We start from the raw sequence: 15780 nt of genomic DNA on the forward strand, positions 1-15780 counted from the left end.
CTATCAATTCAAATGTAAAAGTTTACTTTTTTAATAGTTGCATTTTATATGATGTAAGCCTTCCATTTTGTCCTTATTCAAAAATGTAATTTGCTTTTTGAATTTTGTTGATCCACACATGCATATGAATGTTTGTTGTGTGTATGTGTGTGTCAAGGATATTGAATTATTTTCGATATATGTCTACATATCACGTAATTTTTATATTTGTTCACCTGTGGATGATGCATACATTTCATTTGTATAAGTATGCATGACTCTTACTCTGGGAAGTCTAAACCAGAGTTTGTTCATGTTGTTATATCTGCCAATTAGATATAAAGAAAGTTAATCACTTGTTGGTTATAAGGTCATGGGAGTATGCGTACTCTAATTCCTAGCAAGCTTCCATTTAGCTGGGAGGATGCTGGAACACGAATTTCCTGTCCAGTTTGTTGGTTTGTGAATTTAAAGTCAGAATGTGACCGTATAGAAGAGTCTTGTGATTATACAATTTTTACGAATACAGTTGTTTCTGTGCTTATTTATTCATTGAAATATTGATCCTTTGGTTTTCTTGGCTAAGTTTCCATCTGGATTGGCAATGCAAGAACGGTGAATGTTCTTATTCACTTTAGATGTACTGGTCCATGTTTATCTTGTGATGAAATGATCTGGGCACTAAACCACAGACTTGTTGAAATATAACTTTCATTGTGTATTTGTTTGCAACTAAGATATGGGAAACATTTTCTCAATGGAAGACGTTTCGCTAGCACAAATTTCGCTGTAATCTTGTGGGTTTGTCTGGATTTAATTTTAAACTATCTGTAGACAGAATATCTCTCTTTTACACTTATTTGCTCACTTTTTCTCATGTTTTAGAAAGGTGCGACACAAAAATGTTGTGCAGTTCATTGGTGCTTGCACCAAGCCTCCAAGATTGTGCATTGTGACAGGTACAATTTTTCATAATTTCCACAAAGGACTTAGCTTAGTTCCTTCTATTTCTAATCTTTGTCATAAAGTTGAAGCTTTTCCATATTCCTTCGTCTTCAGAATTTATGTCTGGTGGAAGTGTCTATGATTTTCTGCATAAGCAAAAAGGTGTTTTTAAATTGCCTGCATTGCTTAGAGTGGCAATTGATGTTTCCAAGGGAATGAATTACTTGCACCAGAATAATATAATCCATAGAGACCTCAAGGCTGCCAATCTTCTGATGGATGAGAATGAGGTGAGATTGTATGCTGCAAATTATGAGTATATCAAGGCTATTGGCTATTGGATAGATAAGCTCTAGTTGAAATTTTATCTATGGCTTGCATGCTCGTGTTGGTAGTCCATTGTTTCTTTGTCAGAAATGCAGTTGTTTTCCTCTTGATATTGGCACTCATGATTTCTCATTCAAGCTGTGGTTTATTCTCTGGAACATTGGTGCTTTCTTTTGCTTCTGCATCATGGATAATGGTTTAGCACTTTTCTGTGTAGTGTTTCACCTTCTATTTTGTTTCTTTTCTTCTTTTTGTGCTATCTATGACTATTGTATCAGAAAGAGTAATTTCCTTCCAAATGAAAGTAACTTGAAAGTTAAAACACCATCTATAATGTCTTCTGGATTACATCATATGGATTCAGATTTTTTCTGTCAAGATCTCCACTGAGTATGATATATAGAGGTTGCATTGCAGGAGTAAAAGTAGAGTATCCTTGTGAGCATTTGGAGTCTGCTTTTTCATACCATGATTTTTAAACATTTAAATCTAAAACTCCTCTAGGTACAAACAGAGTATGTGAGATTTTCAGAAAACAAAAAAAACTTATGCAGGATTTAAGAGAACTTGTGCAGGTTTTCCAATCCTTTCATCCATGAGTGCTGTTGAAGGCTTTGAAGCACCATTTCAGCAATGCAATAAAAAGTTGCACATCCATATTGTTTAGTTTGAAAAAAGGAAAAGACTCACAATTTCTATCTTGGACCTTGAAGAGAGTGCTGGATTTTCTTGATGCCTTACTTTTTCTACCTTGCTGCTTAATTTATGGATCCTTGATCTTTTTGTTGTACTTTGGAATTTTGGTATGACAACTCAGCTTTCCATTGGATTGGGTCTTTGTAGGATGGTGCTTAATGGCTCAGATCCAATTGAAATATTTTCTTTCTCTAGTTTTACGTGGTAGTTAGTAGTGGCTATGTCAAAATTAGTGTCCACCAACATTACTGTACTGATTTTTTATGCAGATATTGACGTGTATTATTTGTTAGAGAGAACGAGGGAAAATATTTTTTTTACCTTAACCCACTTCTTTACATGAAAAATGGTGGAAATGCACACGAAAGCCCTCTCCCCAGTGCAAAAATCGGCCCCCAAAATGGTCTCACGAATCCTAGGGTGTGTGAGAAGCTCTCTAGTATGTTCTATATGAAAAAGGGTTTTGGTCCTCAAAATCCCTTTAAAACCCAAAAACTTAAAACCCCGGTTTTGCCTTTTTTTAAGTCCGCCGGTACCATATCGTACGATATGGGCTGTATCGTATGATACATCGTGCACTTCATCGATACGATACGTATTCTAGCATATCGTACGATACGATACAGACAACATTCGTTAAAACATGCGGGACAATGAAAAAGTCTTATGAAATTTGTGAAGAATAAATGGTGATAAAAAATTTAGAATTTTATTCTCTTGCAAAATTGATAACTTGAGTTGCATTGAGACCTTATGATGATGACTTCAAACAAATTGACAGCTTAATTGCTTTTTTAAAAGTTTCATTTGGCATTTGTTTTTATTTTCTTGTGGTTTCATTTATCTCAAGCTTTTAGTTGCTTGTAATGTGGAAAGTGAAAAGGCTTCTAGAACTACTTGCTATAAAATTCATGAAAGGATTCAGCAAAATGAACAAAAATATGAGTTTGATTTCCATTGGACTGTTAATATATATATATATATATATATATATATATATAGTTATTTTTGCTATTGTACAGTTTTGTAATAGGTAATACCCATCAGGGGCATTTTTGTCTTTTTTCTTGTTGTAATAGGTGCTGTCCTCTAAGGACAGTCTTGTATTTTTATTTCTTTTATTTTTTACTTTTTTCTTTCTTGTATTTGAGTAGGGGCTCTATGGTCATTAAGACCATAGATTTGTTGGAGCTCCAACCATTGGAGGGCTCCCAACGACTCTATTGGGAGCCCCTCCACTCTCTTGTGTAGGCTATTTAAAAAGACCACTTGTCCCTATTTTTTCAATGCTTTTCCTTTAGCATTATCATCAATAAAGATATTATTTTTAATGTTCTTTTGTTCCTCTTTTGATTCTTTGTGATTCTTGTATGTACTTTGTGCTTGTGTAGTGCCTTTGTATTGTCCCTTAGTGGACTTGTATTTGTGCTTGTGCACTTTGTATTTGTAGTTTCCACCACTTCATTACATGGACCCATCTTACACAACAACAACAACAACAACTACGCCTTCATCCCAAAACAATTGGGGTCGGCGATATGAACCAACAAAGAAAATCATTCTGGGTCTTCCACATGAATCCTTCTCCTCCATTTTTATCCAATGCCATGTCCTCGGTGAGGTTCAAAGCATTCATATCCTTTCCTATCACCTCCATCCATGTATTCCTAGGCCTACCCCGACCTCTTTTAACTAATATATTTTCCCATTTCTCCATCCTTCTAACTGGAGCATCATTAGGCCTTCGTCGAATATGTCCAAACCACCGTAAACGATTCTCTCTCATCTTATTTTCAATGGGTGCAACGCCTACCTTCTTACGTATCTCCTCGTTCCGAATCTTATCTTTTATTGTATTTCCACACATCCATCTCAGCATACGCATCTCAGCCACACCTATGTCACATGGGTGCGGGTGCGGGGATTTGGCATTTCCAAAAAACCCGGGTGCGGGGGTGCGGCAGGGGCAAAAATGTAAAAAAAAAAAATTTATATATATATATATATATATATATATATATATATATATATAATTTTGAAGTTTTAACAGTTTAACATTTAACAGTAAACATTGTCATAAACTCACGTACTCCACACACATGGAACTAATGAAGATACTTTCTTACATGTTCAATTTGGGGATGCAGGTTAAAGAAGGGCCTAGCGGAAAAAAGATTAGCATCAATGACGTGAAGCAGTCCATTCACCATATCTTCTCCCCTTGCTGAGAAACCAGATTAACTGGGCGGAATGCGTGAGAATAAACTGATCACACTGCTGAGTTAATTGGTTTGCATACATCGACCATGTTCGTCATATCTATGTCTAACTACTATGCCAAGGAAACAACCATTTCTTCCAGATCCCATTGTAAAAAAGATTTAGCTCCCTCAATGTGTTCCTCTGACAAGAGGCTGTCTTGCTGGCTGACTTGTAACAATTGCAGTTAACATAATGTACAGTTCAATAAAAAATAAAAACGTGTTCCTCTGACAGTAGATGGGGGAGGGGCTCGGCCCCTCCTGTGCCGAAAAACGAGTGAGCAGGGGAGGCTCAACCCCTCCCCTGCCGACCCAACAAGAGACCGAGAGAGGGGGGGGGGGGTGCTCGGCCCCTCCCCAGCCGACCCAAGAAGAGAGTGAGAGACATACCTGCGAAAGGAGAGGAGGAGTCGAGAGGAGGAGTCTGGGAGGCGGAGCTGGGGGCGGCGACGCTGGGGGCGGCGACGCTGGGGGCGGCGACGCTGGGGGCGGCGGAGCTGGGGCGGCGATGGGAGAGCTCGAGCTCAGGGGGAGAGAGAGAAGAGATTAGGGCAAAAAAAAATTTTTGCCCTAATCCTCCTCCTTTTCATCGGGGGGAAATTTTTTTTTTTCGCCCAAAAATGTGGACAAAAATGACCCTGGGTGCGTTGACCGCACCCAAGGTCGTGTTGACCGCACCCGCACGCGATCCCGCGTCGCGTCGACGTGGGTGCGGCATCTGTTTTGCCGAGTCCCTGTGACATAGAGCCACACTCATTTTTTGAATATGATGTCTCTTGGCAGCCCAACATTCCGTACCATAGAGTAAAGCGGGCCTAATAGTAGTCCTATAAAACTTTCCCTTCAACCGCAATGGCATTCTACGATCGCACAACACTCCAGTTGCACTCTTCCATTTCATCCACCTAACCTTTATCCTATGATTTACATTTCCATCAATTTCTCCATACTTTTGAATGATAGATCCCAAATATTTGAAAGAATCATCCATCGGTATTTCTTGCTCACCAAGCTTCACTACACTCCCATCTCTATTTCGTTGCTTACTAAATCGACATTCCATGTATTCTGTCTTACTCTTACTCAACTTAAAACCTCTTGCTTCCAATGTCTGTCTCCATAATTCTAACTTAGCATTAACCCCAGCTCTAGACTCATCAATCAAAACAATATCATCAGCAAACAACATACTCCACGGCACATTTTCTTGAATTGGTCTCGTAAGCTCATCCATCACTATAGCAAATAGGAAAGGGCTTAAAGCAGATCCTTGATGTAACCCAACCGTTATAGGAAAATTGGTTGTCACCCCTCCACAAGTGCGGACATTGGTTACTACTCCTTCATACATATCTTTAATTATACTAATGTACTTGAGAGAAACACCTTTCTTCATCATTGTTCACCAGAGAACGTACCTAGGTACTCTATCGTAAGCCTTCTCCAAATCAATAAAAACCATATGCAAATCTTTGTTCCTCTCTCTATTTTTCTCAATAAGTTGTCTAAGAAGATGTATAGCTTCCATAGTAGATCTTTCAGGCATAAAACCAAATTGATTCTCCGATATCATGACAACCTTCCTCAACCTAGATTCAATCACCCTCTCCCAAAGTTTCATAGTATGACTCATGAGTTTTATACCACGATAGTTTGTGCAATCTTGTATATCACCCTTATTCTTATATAGAGGCACCAAAGTACTCTTCCTCCACTCATTAGGCATCTTATTTGTCCGCCAAATCTTGTTAAAAAGATTTGTCAACCATTCTAAACCTTTCTCTCCCAAGCATTTCCAAGTCTCGATAGGTATACCATCTGGGCCAACTGCCCTTCTTGATTTCATTTTCTTCAAAGCCTCTGCAATTTCTTTCTTTTGAATCTTGCGCATGAAGTCACGATTCATCTCATGAAAAGGAATGGAAAAGTCTCCAAGATCCTGAGCATGACTTTCATTAAATAGCTTATCAAAATAATCTTTCCATCTCTCCTTAATCTCCTCATCTTTGACTAAAACCCTTTGCGTTTCATCTTTGATACATCTAACCATACCCAGATCCCTCGATTTCCTATCTCTCATTTTTGCAATCCTATAAATATCCTTCTCACCCTCTTTGGTATCCAACTTGTCATAAACCTCCTTATATACCTTATCCCTCGCATTCCGAACTACTTTTTTAGCTTCTTTCTTTGCTATCATATACTTCTCCAAATTCTCATTATCACGACTTTTACTTAGATTTCTATAACACTCTCTTTTAACCTTAATAGCTAATTTGACATCCTCGTTCCACCACGATGTATCCTTACCTAGCGGTGCACCGCCTTTAGACTCACCCAATACCTCCTTAGCCACCTTTCTCATGCCAACCGCTATCTTATTCCACATAGATTCTGAATCCTCCTCGAGACACCAATCAACTTTCTTAACTACCCGCTCTACAAACATTCCTGGTTTAGCTCCTTTCAGTGCCCACCACTTAATTCTAGGATCTATCCTATGTCTATCCCTTTTGCGGCATTGTCTAATTCTAAGATCTAAAATTAAGACTCTATGTTGTGTAGCTACACTTTCTCCCGGTATAACCTTACAATCGATGCAACAACCCCTATCTCTCTTTCTAAGTAGGAAAAAATCTATCTGACTTGTATTAACCCCACTTTTAAATGTTACTAGGTGAGACTCCCTCTTCCTATATGAACCAATATGGACCCATCTTATCCTTCAAAAATTTAAATAGAATTTTATTTCCATTTTAATTCCATAATCAACCAAATTCCGTTTGTTTGCCCTTCGGCTGCAATGTTTCCCTGACAAAAACGGGAAGCTTCTCATGTAAAAAATTATGTGAAACCCAAAGTTTGTTATTTGGTTTCTTGTTGTTAATTTAATGCTCTCTCTTGGGTCTGTCACTCATATATGCTTGAAACCCATAAATTGCCTGATATAAATGGAACTAAATTGAATAGTAAATCAAAGGCAGATGCCTAAGGATAGCTTTTCCACCAAAGTCACCCTTGTTTAAAACTGTGGTGCCTTTTAACGGGAATAGCTTAGGTTTTTATCTAAGAAGTGTTGTTTGTGTGAATCTTTACAGGGTTATTGCATGAAATGATTGTTTCATTCCCCATGTTGATTCAGTTGTTAGATTACATATCTTGCATAGGCGATTGCCTGTGTCTCTTTTTACATGTATCGTTTTCTCTTATTCCTTCAATATCTCCTCATTCTGTTGTTTTATTTATTGGAAGAACCTAGTTGTATTTATTTTTTGGCTTAATGTGTAAATCATAGTTGCAAATATTGGTCTCGACTCTCGGTTATATCTTGTCAAGGAAAATCTTACCATAATATAGGTTTAGTTGATAAATCTCAGGAAAATCTTGGCACTTAAAAAGTTTAAAAGTATATAAAAAAGGCAGAAATAAGAAAATAATATGTTATATAATAAAATACACATGTATAAATTATAATAAAAGAAAGAAGAAAAACATATTTAAAAAATAAAAAATAAAAAAGTAAAAATAACCAAAATATCATGATATTTTTGTTATATTATTGTGATAATGTCTCTATAAAATTATTTTTGTAAATATTGTTATATTTTACATTTTAAGTCATTTTTCCAAAAAAATTATTTATATAGTTGATATTTTCATTTTGCGGGTGATAACTATGACTATGGTGTAAATGCCTCCAATGCATCTCGTGTTGCTGATTTATGTCAACTCATGCTTACCTGTTTCCTAAACTAGTTGAACTGGCCCATGACTACCAAGTATAACGTGAGGAAAACTAATGTTATGCTCTTTTCACTTTTTCTTCACGTCTTTAAAGCTTCTGTTGAATTATGTAGCTGAAAAGTCTAAAGCTTCATTTGCAGGTTGTCAAGGTTGCTGATTTTGGAGTTGCAAGGGTGCAATCTCAATCTGGAGTTATGACTGCAGAGACTGGAACATACCGGTGGATGGCACCTGAGGTTTGATCCTTTTTATTTTATTCTGCACGCATGCACTATGCTGCAGATGTTTGCTTGGGCATACTTTTTGTTGAAATCCAAAATATGTTGCACAAATTCCTTACTAGAAATGTCTTTTTGCTTTTTTGTCTTTTTCTATGACAGCTTATTTTCTTTATCTTCAGTTTCTTGTGGCATTTCCTTTACTTCGATTTTGAGGACTCCCATACATTTGTTTCTAGGTAGTTTGTTTACTTGTGCTCTTCTATGTTGCAATGTTTATTCAAATCTTTGACATGGGGCAATTGAGGCAAAGTTTATTCTTTTTAGGTACAATATTTGCATTCATTTTTCAAAATGAAAATTAAAAAGTAACCTTACATTTTGGAAAAATGTATTTGATGTTTTTTTTTCCTTCAAGACCCACTGTACCCCTAAAACTGACTACATATTTTTAAAAATGCCATGATCTTTTAAGGTGTTTTCATCATTTCAATCAGTTGAATGTTGCTAACATTAATGTGCATGTTTTAAAGTTAAATTTAACATATATCCAAAGCCCATTTCTAGCAAACTATGCAGACACCCCCTAATTCTACATAACATGATGGAGATAACATATATCTATATGATTACCAGCTTGATTTACTTTCATTATAAGGATGTTTCTTTTGCTAATTCAGATAAGATCAGGTCGTCGGTTTCAGATCTCCTTACCCTTTCTTTTTTCCTTTCTTGGCTTCCCTAAGATTATAGAGCATAAACCTTATGACCGCAAGGCAGACGTTTTCAGTTTTGGGATTGTGCTATGGGAGCTATTGACAGGAAAGGTAAAATCGTTTTAAAAGTAATTAATTTACATGCTAGCTTTGGAATGCCTCTTTGCAATTTATATAGGCCTTCTATTAGATATTTACATGAAGCTTTCCAGAACTTGATGCTTAGCAAATTGTGATATGGTTTTCAGCTTCCGTACGAGTACTTAACCCCATTGCAAGCGGCTGTAGGTGTAGTGCAAAAGGTATTGCTGTTCTCACCATTTTCACATGCTTGTCATTTATGGAGCTTTTAGATGAATACATAGTCATCATGCCTTGCACCTGTTTTAATTGCCTAACAGGCTGATCTTTTGATCTCTTTCTTTTGTTCATTAGGGTCATAAAATGTGACATGTGTGCATGCCCCACTAACATGCACGGAATGCACACACACAAATACACATGCGAATCTCAGATATTTTTGTTTCTACTCAAAACATGTATATCTAGAAAATGTAGTGTTGCTGATCAGAAGTTCTCTCAGTGTGCCAGTAGCTATCATTTTCTTCATGGCTACTGAACTCAGATTTTTTTGTCCATAGATCTGAGTGAGTTGGAGTACTTCAGATAGAACTTTGATGTCTTTTGTACATAGATGATTGTATCAATGAGTGAGAACAATGTTGTGAAAAGCGTTGAGGTGTAGCGAAGCGCTCCACCAAAAACTGAGGCTTAAGCATAAGCCTCAAATTTTTTTTTTGAAAACTTAAAAAACACTTCAAAAAATATCTAAAATACAAATAAATAAAAGAAATGCTTTATTGATGACGCAACAACCAATAAGGAAAAAAAATCTCAAATAAATACTGAAAATTATGAGATTAACATGTAAAAGTAACATTAATGCAATAGAATTCCAAAAAATTAACACACAAGAATGCCAAAATATTAACAAACACACAAAAGCCCCTAATTTAAATCCCTAAAATCCATTTATCTTCACCAAACACTATATCAAAAAGGTCAGCTAACACATTTTTGCATGTATATACGTAATAGAATGCTAAAAAATTAACAAGCACATAGAAGAATGCCAGAATATTTACAAACACACAAAAACCCTTAATTTAAATCCCTAAAATCCATTTATCTTCACCAAACACTACATCAAAAGGATCGGCGCACACATTTTTGCTTGCACACACGTAATAGAATGCCAAAAGCTTAACAAACACAAAAGAATGCCAGAAAACACACAAAAGCCCCTAATTTAAAGCCCTAAAATCCATTTATCTTCATCAAACACTACATCAAAAGGATCGACACACACATTTTTGCATGCACACTCGTAATAAAATGCCAAAAAATTGACGAGCACACAAAAGCCCTATTTGAGAAAGAGAGAGAATTGTCGTTACTTGGAAAGCAGAAAGCTCATACAATCGTGTTGGGTGACTTCTTCTTCCTTTCGAGAGACAACGAGAGAGAGAGAGAGAGAGAGAGAGAGAGAGAGGACCCTAATCGGGGCCTCCCTCTCTTTCTCCCTTAATTTGGGTCAAATGGGGGCTTTGACCCCCATTTGACCGAACATATAAGAAGGGCGCACCTCACTCTGAGCTGCGCCTTGCCCTAAGGCGTATGCCTCAGGGAATTTACGCCTTTTAGCTGTGTCTCAAGGCACGAGGGCCCTCGCCTTGTGGCGAGGTACACTTTTTGCGCCTTGAGGCACATTTTTAATAACACTGAGTGAGGGCATAGTAAATTCAAAGCCATGTTGGTGTGCACTTGCCTTGTGTAACAGGCTTGTAGGAGCCATTTTTGTACTTGGACATCCTTCCACTTTTGTAAATTATGACGTTGGCTCTTGCTATTTCCCTCTTTTTTTCCCTGAATGTAGTGGATGCTGTGCTTTTATTACACGAGGATGTGCTGAATAGGGTGGAGAATGTTGACCATCTGTTCAAAATTGCGTCCATATACTCCTAAAAGAACCAGAAAACTTTAGTCTTCAGAGGCAATGTTTCCAAAGTCCTTTAGACTGTGGCAAAAGAAATGCATATCAGGCTATGTCACATGGGTGCGGGTGCGGGTGCGGGTGTGGGGTTGTGGCAAATATATATATATATATATATATATATATATATATATATATATATATATATAGTCCAAAAGTTGGACATAAATGATCCTCGGTGCGTTGACTGCACCCAGGGTCAGGTTGACCGCATCGGGTGCGACGTGGGTGCGGCATCTAGTTGGCGAGTCCCTGTGACATAGATATCAGGTGTAAGTTTGTGTTGGTAGGATGCAACAACCACTGCTTTTTATGTGGCCTCAACTGGTTTGCTGGGTCAATCTATATAATGTCAGAAGTCATTGTTGAACATGTAATCGTAACAACACAATATGCCTCAATTCTTTAGTCTCTCGGATTTGTGTGTTGGATTTTGAATGGGACAATTACTTCTGTGGTTTAAATTTTCATCAAGTTCCTACACACTGAATTAACAGGTGATCAATAAATTAGTATGTCACATGATGGTTTTGACAAGTAGAAAGCTGAATGTAGCATGGGGCATGCATGACCTGTGAAACTGATGTTATCTTCCTGCCTTTATATCTTTCTTTTTTCTTATGATTGCGCCACATGCATGTTAATTAGCAGCCATTCTTTTTTCTTTTGTGGGTTGCCTAATAGTGTACAAATGAAATTCTTCTAACCCTGGTTGGATTTTAGGGACTAAGACCAACTATTCCAAACAGTAGTCATCCAAAGCTTGTGGAACTGCTTGAAAGATGCTGGCAGCAGGACCCATCATTGAGGCCTGACTTTTCTGAGATCATTGTGATTCTGCAGCGAATAGCCAAAGAGGTTTAACAACTGCAACTGTAAGCTCACATTTCATCATTGTAAAGTGCGGCACTAAATGCTATACTTTTTACTTTTCTAGGTTAGAGATGATGGTGAAGATCGACACAAGGAGAAGTCAACAGGTGGTGGGTTTCTATCTGCACTCAGGCGGATAGCTGCTGGGGGGCACTGAGAAGCAAAGCATGGCATATTATTTGATGCTCGTGTCTGCCTTCATCATAGGCTGCTTTATTCAAAGTGTACAGTGCTTCTCATTTCTGATGGTTTTAGCAGTTTATTTTGAGGTTTCATTCCTTCTTTTTGGCATTTTCTTGTCATGTAACATAGTGTCTAGGCTGATGCATTCTTAAATGATAGTGAAATTATTTAATTGTTTATGAACATGTTGAATAATGAGTTTTTGAGAAATAGTTGCTAACTTGTTTTTGTTTTGTGGTGATTTTGTCTCATTATGTGTGTGCGTGTGCACGAGCTTGTGTGAGGGGTGGGTGGGGGAGATTAGGAGGTTAGGCTCCATTTCATGGTCGTCTCTTTTAGACAATAGAGAAAGTTAACAGTGGATGGAAAGCTAAATGTAAGTTGCAGATTGCTGCACTTTTCTCTTTCTCAGTTTTGTTAGTGTTCAGTCCTAGAAGCCATTTTACCAATGGATTGATATATTTTTCGTTTTTTAAAATTTTGTTGTGTGATGTCTCGAATTGCGTATCATGTGCCATGTCTTGTTTGCGGTTTGGGGATGGGATGCCAAAGTGATTGCGTCCCAATAAGGGCTGGTAATCAAGGTGAATGAGCCAAGCTTGGCCTGTTGAGGTTCAGTTGGATTTGTTTAAGATGATTCCCAGCTCTAGCTTGGGTCGAGATGCTGGGCTTGTGACAAGCGGAGCCAAGTGAATATAACTCATTTTTTGGATGTTGATAAAAACCAAGAATTGGAACACTCGACCACCTCTTCCCAAAGCCAGGTGCCTCGACCAATTGCTTTACACATTGTGATCATTTTTAATTTCAAACAAATGGTATGTGCCAAGCGGAACCGGGCCATGCATCCTTTATTCGTGTTCAGGTCATGTGGCTCAAGCATGCCCTCTCATCTCTCCCTTCTCTCTTCTCTCTTTTAATTTTTTCTCTCCTTTAGAATTTGAGGCGTTGTGTGCTCTTCATCTTCCTATTCATGCCCCCCAGTAGAAGAAAATATCAGCTGGTGAGGCAGCCATTGGAGCTGCATCTCGAATGTGGGGGAGGTGAAGCAACCCAAAATTTGATAATTTTTCTATTATGAGTTTTAAGTAGGATTTTATTGATTTGTGTGTATGTATAACACCAAGGGTGTATATGCATGAGGGATTAAAATCTAGATCTATTTTTTTTAGTAATATCAATTATAGATATGTGTTGGGCTGATATCCTATGATTTCGAAGGACTACTAGTTTTCGAGTAGTTTTTTATTAAAAATATTTTTTGAAAAAAAACTTTAAATCATGTTCGTAAAAATCTTGTTTGATATTTCTAAAGCAAGATGAATGTGTAGTCGATATGATCAGTATGCATAAACCTTATTTAAATTGATATTTGTGGTTCAAAATCAAAATAAAAGCCTGAATAGTGAAAATTGATTTTGGTGATTTAGGTTTTTTTTTAGAAAAACATGTTTTATGGGTTTATTGTTGCTATGTTTCATGTTAAGATTCAGGTAGTGTATGATTTGAATCATATTCATGTTACATGCATGATTTACGAAGAACTGAAATTGAATATCATAAATAAATTCATATAGGTCGTATTGATTAGGGTTTATGGGAGCTTTTTTTGAAAAAATATATGATTTTATTTATGATTTATATTTAATTAATTCATGATCAACATATGATTTATTCATTATGTTAGAGCTGATATACACGTGCATGATTCATAATTGATTCAGAATTTAATTCTATTTTTCGATACATATTTTGGTATACGAGTGCTTGTTTTGAATATTTTTTTTTTTTTTGTGTTTCAAATTTATTTTCATGCATTGGATTAATTTGTATGCAGCATGAAATTATGTTAAGGCATGTCTAAATTGATATTGATCGTATTATGATGAATCAAACCATTAAAATCATGTTTATGTGTGTTATTTTATGAAAAATATTAATTATACATGGCTTTTGGTATGAAAAGCATGTCCTATTTTCAAGGGCTCAAACACTTTTTAAGAATTTTATTGTATGCTTGAATGGTTAGGCCAAAAAATTTTAAATGTGGGATGTTCCAGACAAGTAGAGGAAGTCCCAAAAGAAAATTTGGCACTGTTTGAGGTCAAGATGAGCAAATACGATCTCCGGAACTTAGAACATAATTTTGTCTTGATAGAAATTATATATATGACTGCACTATCTTGTTGATTTTATTTATCTTAATTTATTTTAAGGTTATGGCTGAAAAATTTATGTATATTAGATTATATATTGATAAATTTTCAATAAAAATTTGATGCACATATTCATTACGTCCTGTGAGTTAAAACTCACGAAAGTTAGCTCCAAAACCTAGAAATTTTTAGAGCATAACATGTCCAAAAACTTGAATAGGTTGTGGTTTATGAATTTTAATTCACGGCTGGGATAAAATTTGGACCTGATCTTTGTAGGAGGTTGTTCCATACATGTCCATCTAGTTACAAATTTTTTTACAAAAATTTTATACTTCTATAAAGTCACTGAATTTATGCTTCATCAGAGGGACTGAATCAGACAGGTCTGTTCGATTAACAAAAATCAATCTCGGTAAATCATTTATTTCTCCCTGCTTCAGACCCGATTAAAGCAGAGTTTGTGGCTATGTTTGGCTAACAGAATTGTGAATTTACTGTAAAAAATTTAGATTTTTACTCACTATAACTTGACTGTGACAAAATTTATATTGATTGATAAAATTCAATTCCTGCAGTTCTGTGTTGGAACTCGTGTGATACATGTGTCCTAGTTTCAAGAGAGGACCAGTTGGACATATCCTGGATCCAGAACTGAACCAAATAGACATACTAATGGTTAGAGACCAATGTGTATTACAAATAATGTTTATGCTGAATGATAGTTTCACAGTTAAATGAATGCATGCTATGTTACATGCTTAAATGAGTAGGATATGTAATGTACGTCATGACATGATTTATGAGCATGCATCATGCTGAATAATTATTATTGTTATGTTATGATACATGAATTGCATGATTGTTTGCTCTTGTGTGAGTTTGTAGATCAAGGAACCAATAAGTACTTGAGAGCCTGAATTGATGTGTTGCATATGCTTACGTGAATGTGCCTTGTGTGTTCTTAACTGTGAGGATGTGGTCAAATAATATTCTTGTGTTGCAAGGTATGTGTGTGACATGCAAGCACATGAAATCGCTTAGTTGTGAGCAAGAAGTTATGAAAACCCATGTGCTATTGATTGAGCACCAATTTGTAAAAATATCATTAACTTATGATCTTAATAAAGAAATCCCCACACTTGATGGTTCCTGATTTACTTGAAAAGGATACTGAAATTCGTTCGATCCAATATCCCAAGTCTACCTTGGAGAGGGTAGAGAGTACAAGCTTCTAGGACATTGTGTTGTTTTGGAGAGTGAGACGTCTCTCTTAGTCCCCAGTCCCAGAAGTTAGGGGATGGGACTACCGTGTGACTTAAGTAGTAGTTCCCTTGGCTTGCAAAGTCTTCTTTTTTTAGATAGATCCAATTGCTGCTATCATTAAGGGATTTTCTCTCGATTATGAGGCATTCTCCTTTTGGTTACTGTTTAGTTAGTCATTCGGGTTATAATAAAATATATAATATAATAAATGTCTGAGTGGTCTTGACTGAATGATGAAGTCGCCTGGGAGTGCCTACACGATTAAGCAAGATAAACAATTAATTAGATGATTATGATTACTTTACATTATGCATTTATGTTTATTTTATTGTTTTGTTGAAAGCATGCTTATAATGATACGAT

The 15780-nt window shown here is 36.5% G+C and overlaps 1 protein-coding gene across 2 annotated transcripts in view; it reads left to right on the forward strand.

Annotated features, from left to right (window-relative positions):
* Positions 1 to 12212, forward strand: part of LOC149842504 (serine/threonine-protein kinase STY46-like) — an 81283-nt gene extending 69071 nt beyond the window's left edge. For both annotated transcript variants that reach the window (XM_089999237.1, XM_089999238.1), the window contains 7 exons: positions 865 to 938; positions 1039 to 1214; positions 8093 to 8188; positions 8917 to 8997; positions 9135 to 9188; positions 11663 to 11797; positions 11877 to 12212. In XM_089999237.1, the coding sequence (XP_089855363.1) occupies positions 865 to 938; positions 1039 to 1214; positions 8093 to 8188; positions 8917 to 8997; positions 9135 to 9188; positions 11663 to 11797; positions 11877 to 11969 (709 nt within the window). In that variant the 3' untranslated portion in view covers positions 11970 to 12212. The remainder of the gene's footprint in view (positions 1 to 864; positions 939 to 1038; positions 1215 to 8092; positions 8189 to 8916; positions 8998 to 9134; positions 9189 to 11662; positions 11798 to 11876) is intronic.
* The last annotated feature ends 3568 nt before the right edge of the window (positions 12213 to 15780 follow it).

This window comes from Nuphar pumila, chromosome 3, assembly GCF_984573655.1.
Source record: "Nuphar pumila chromosome 3, dmNupPumi1.hap1.1, whole genome shotgun sequence".
NCBI lineage: Eukaryota > Viridiplantae > Streptophyta > Magnoliopsida > Nymphaeales > Nymphaeaceae > Nuphar > Nuphar pumila.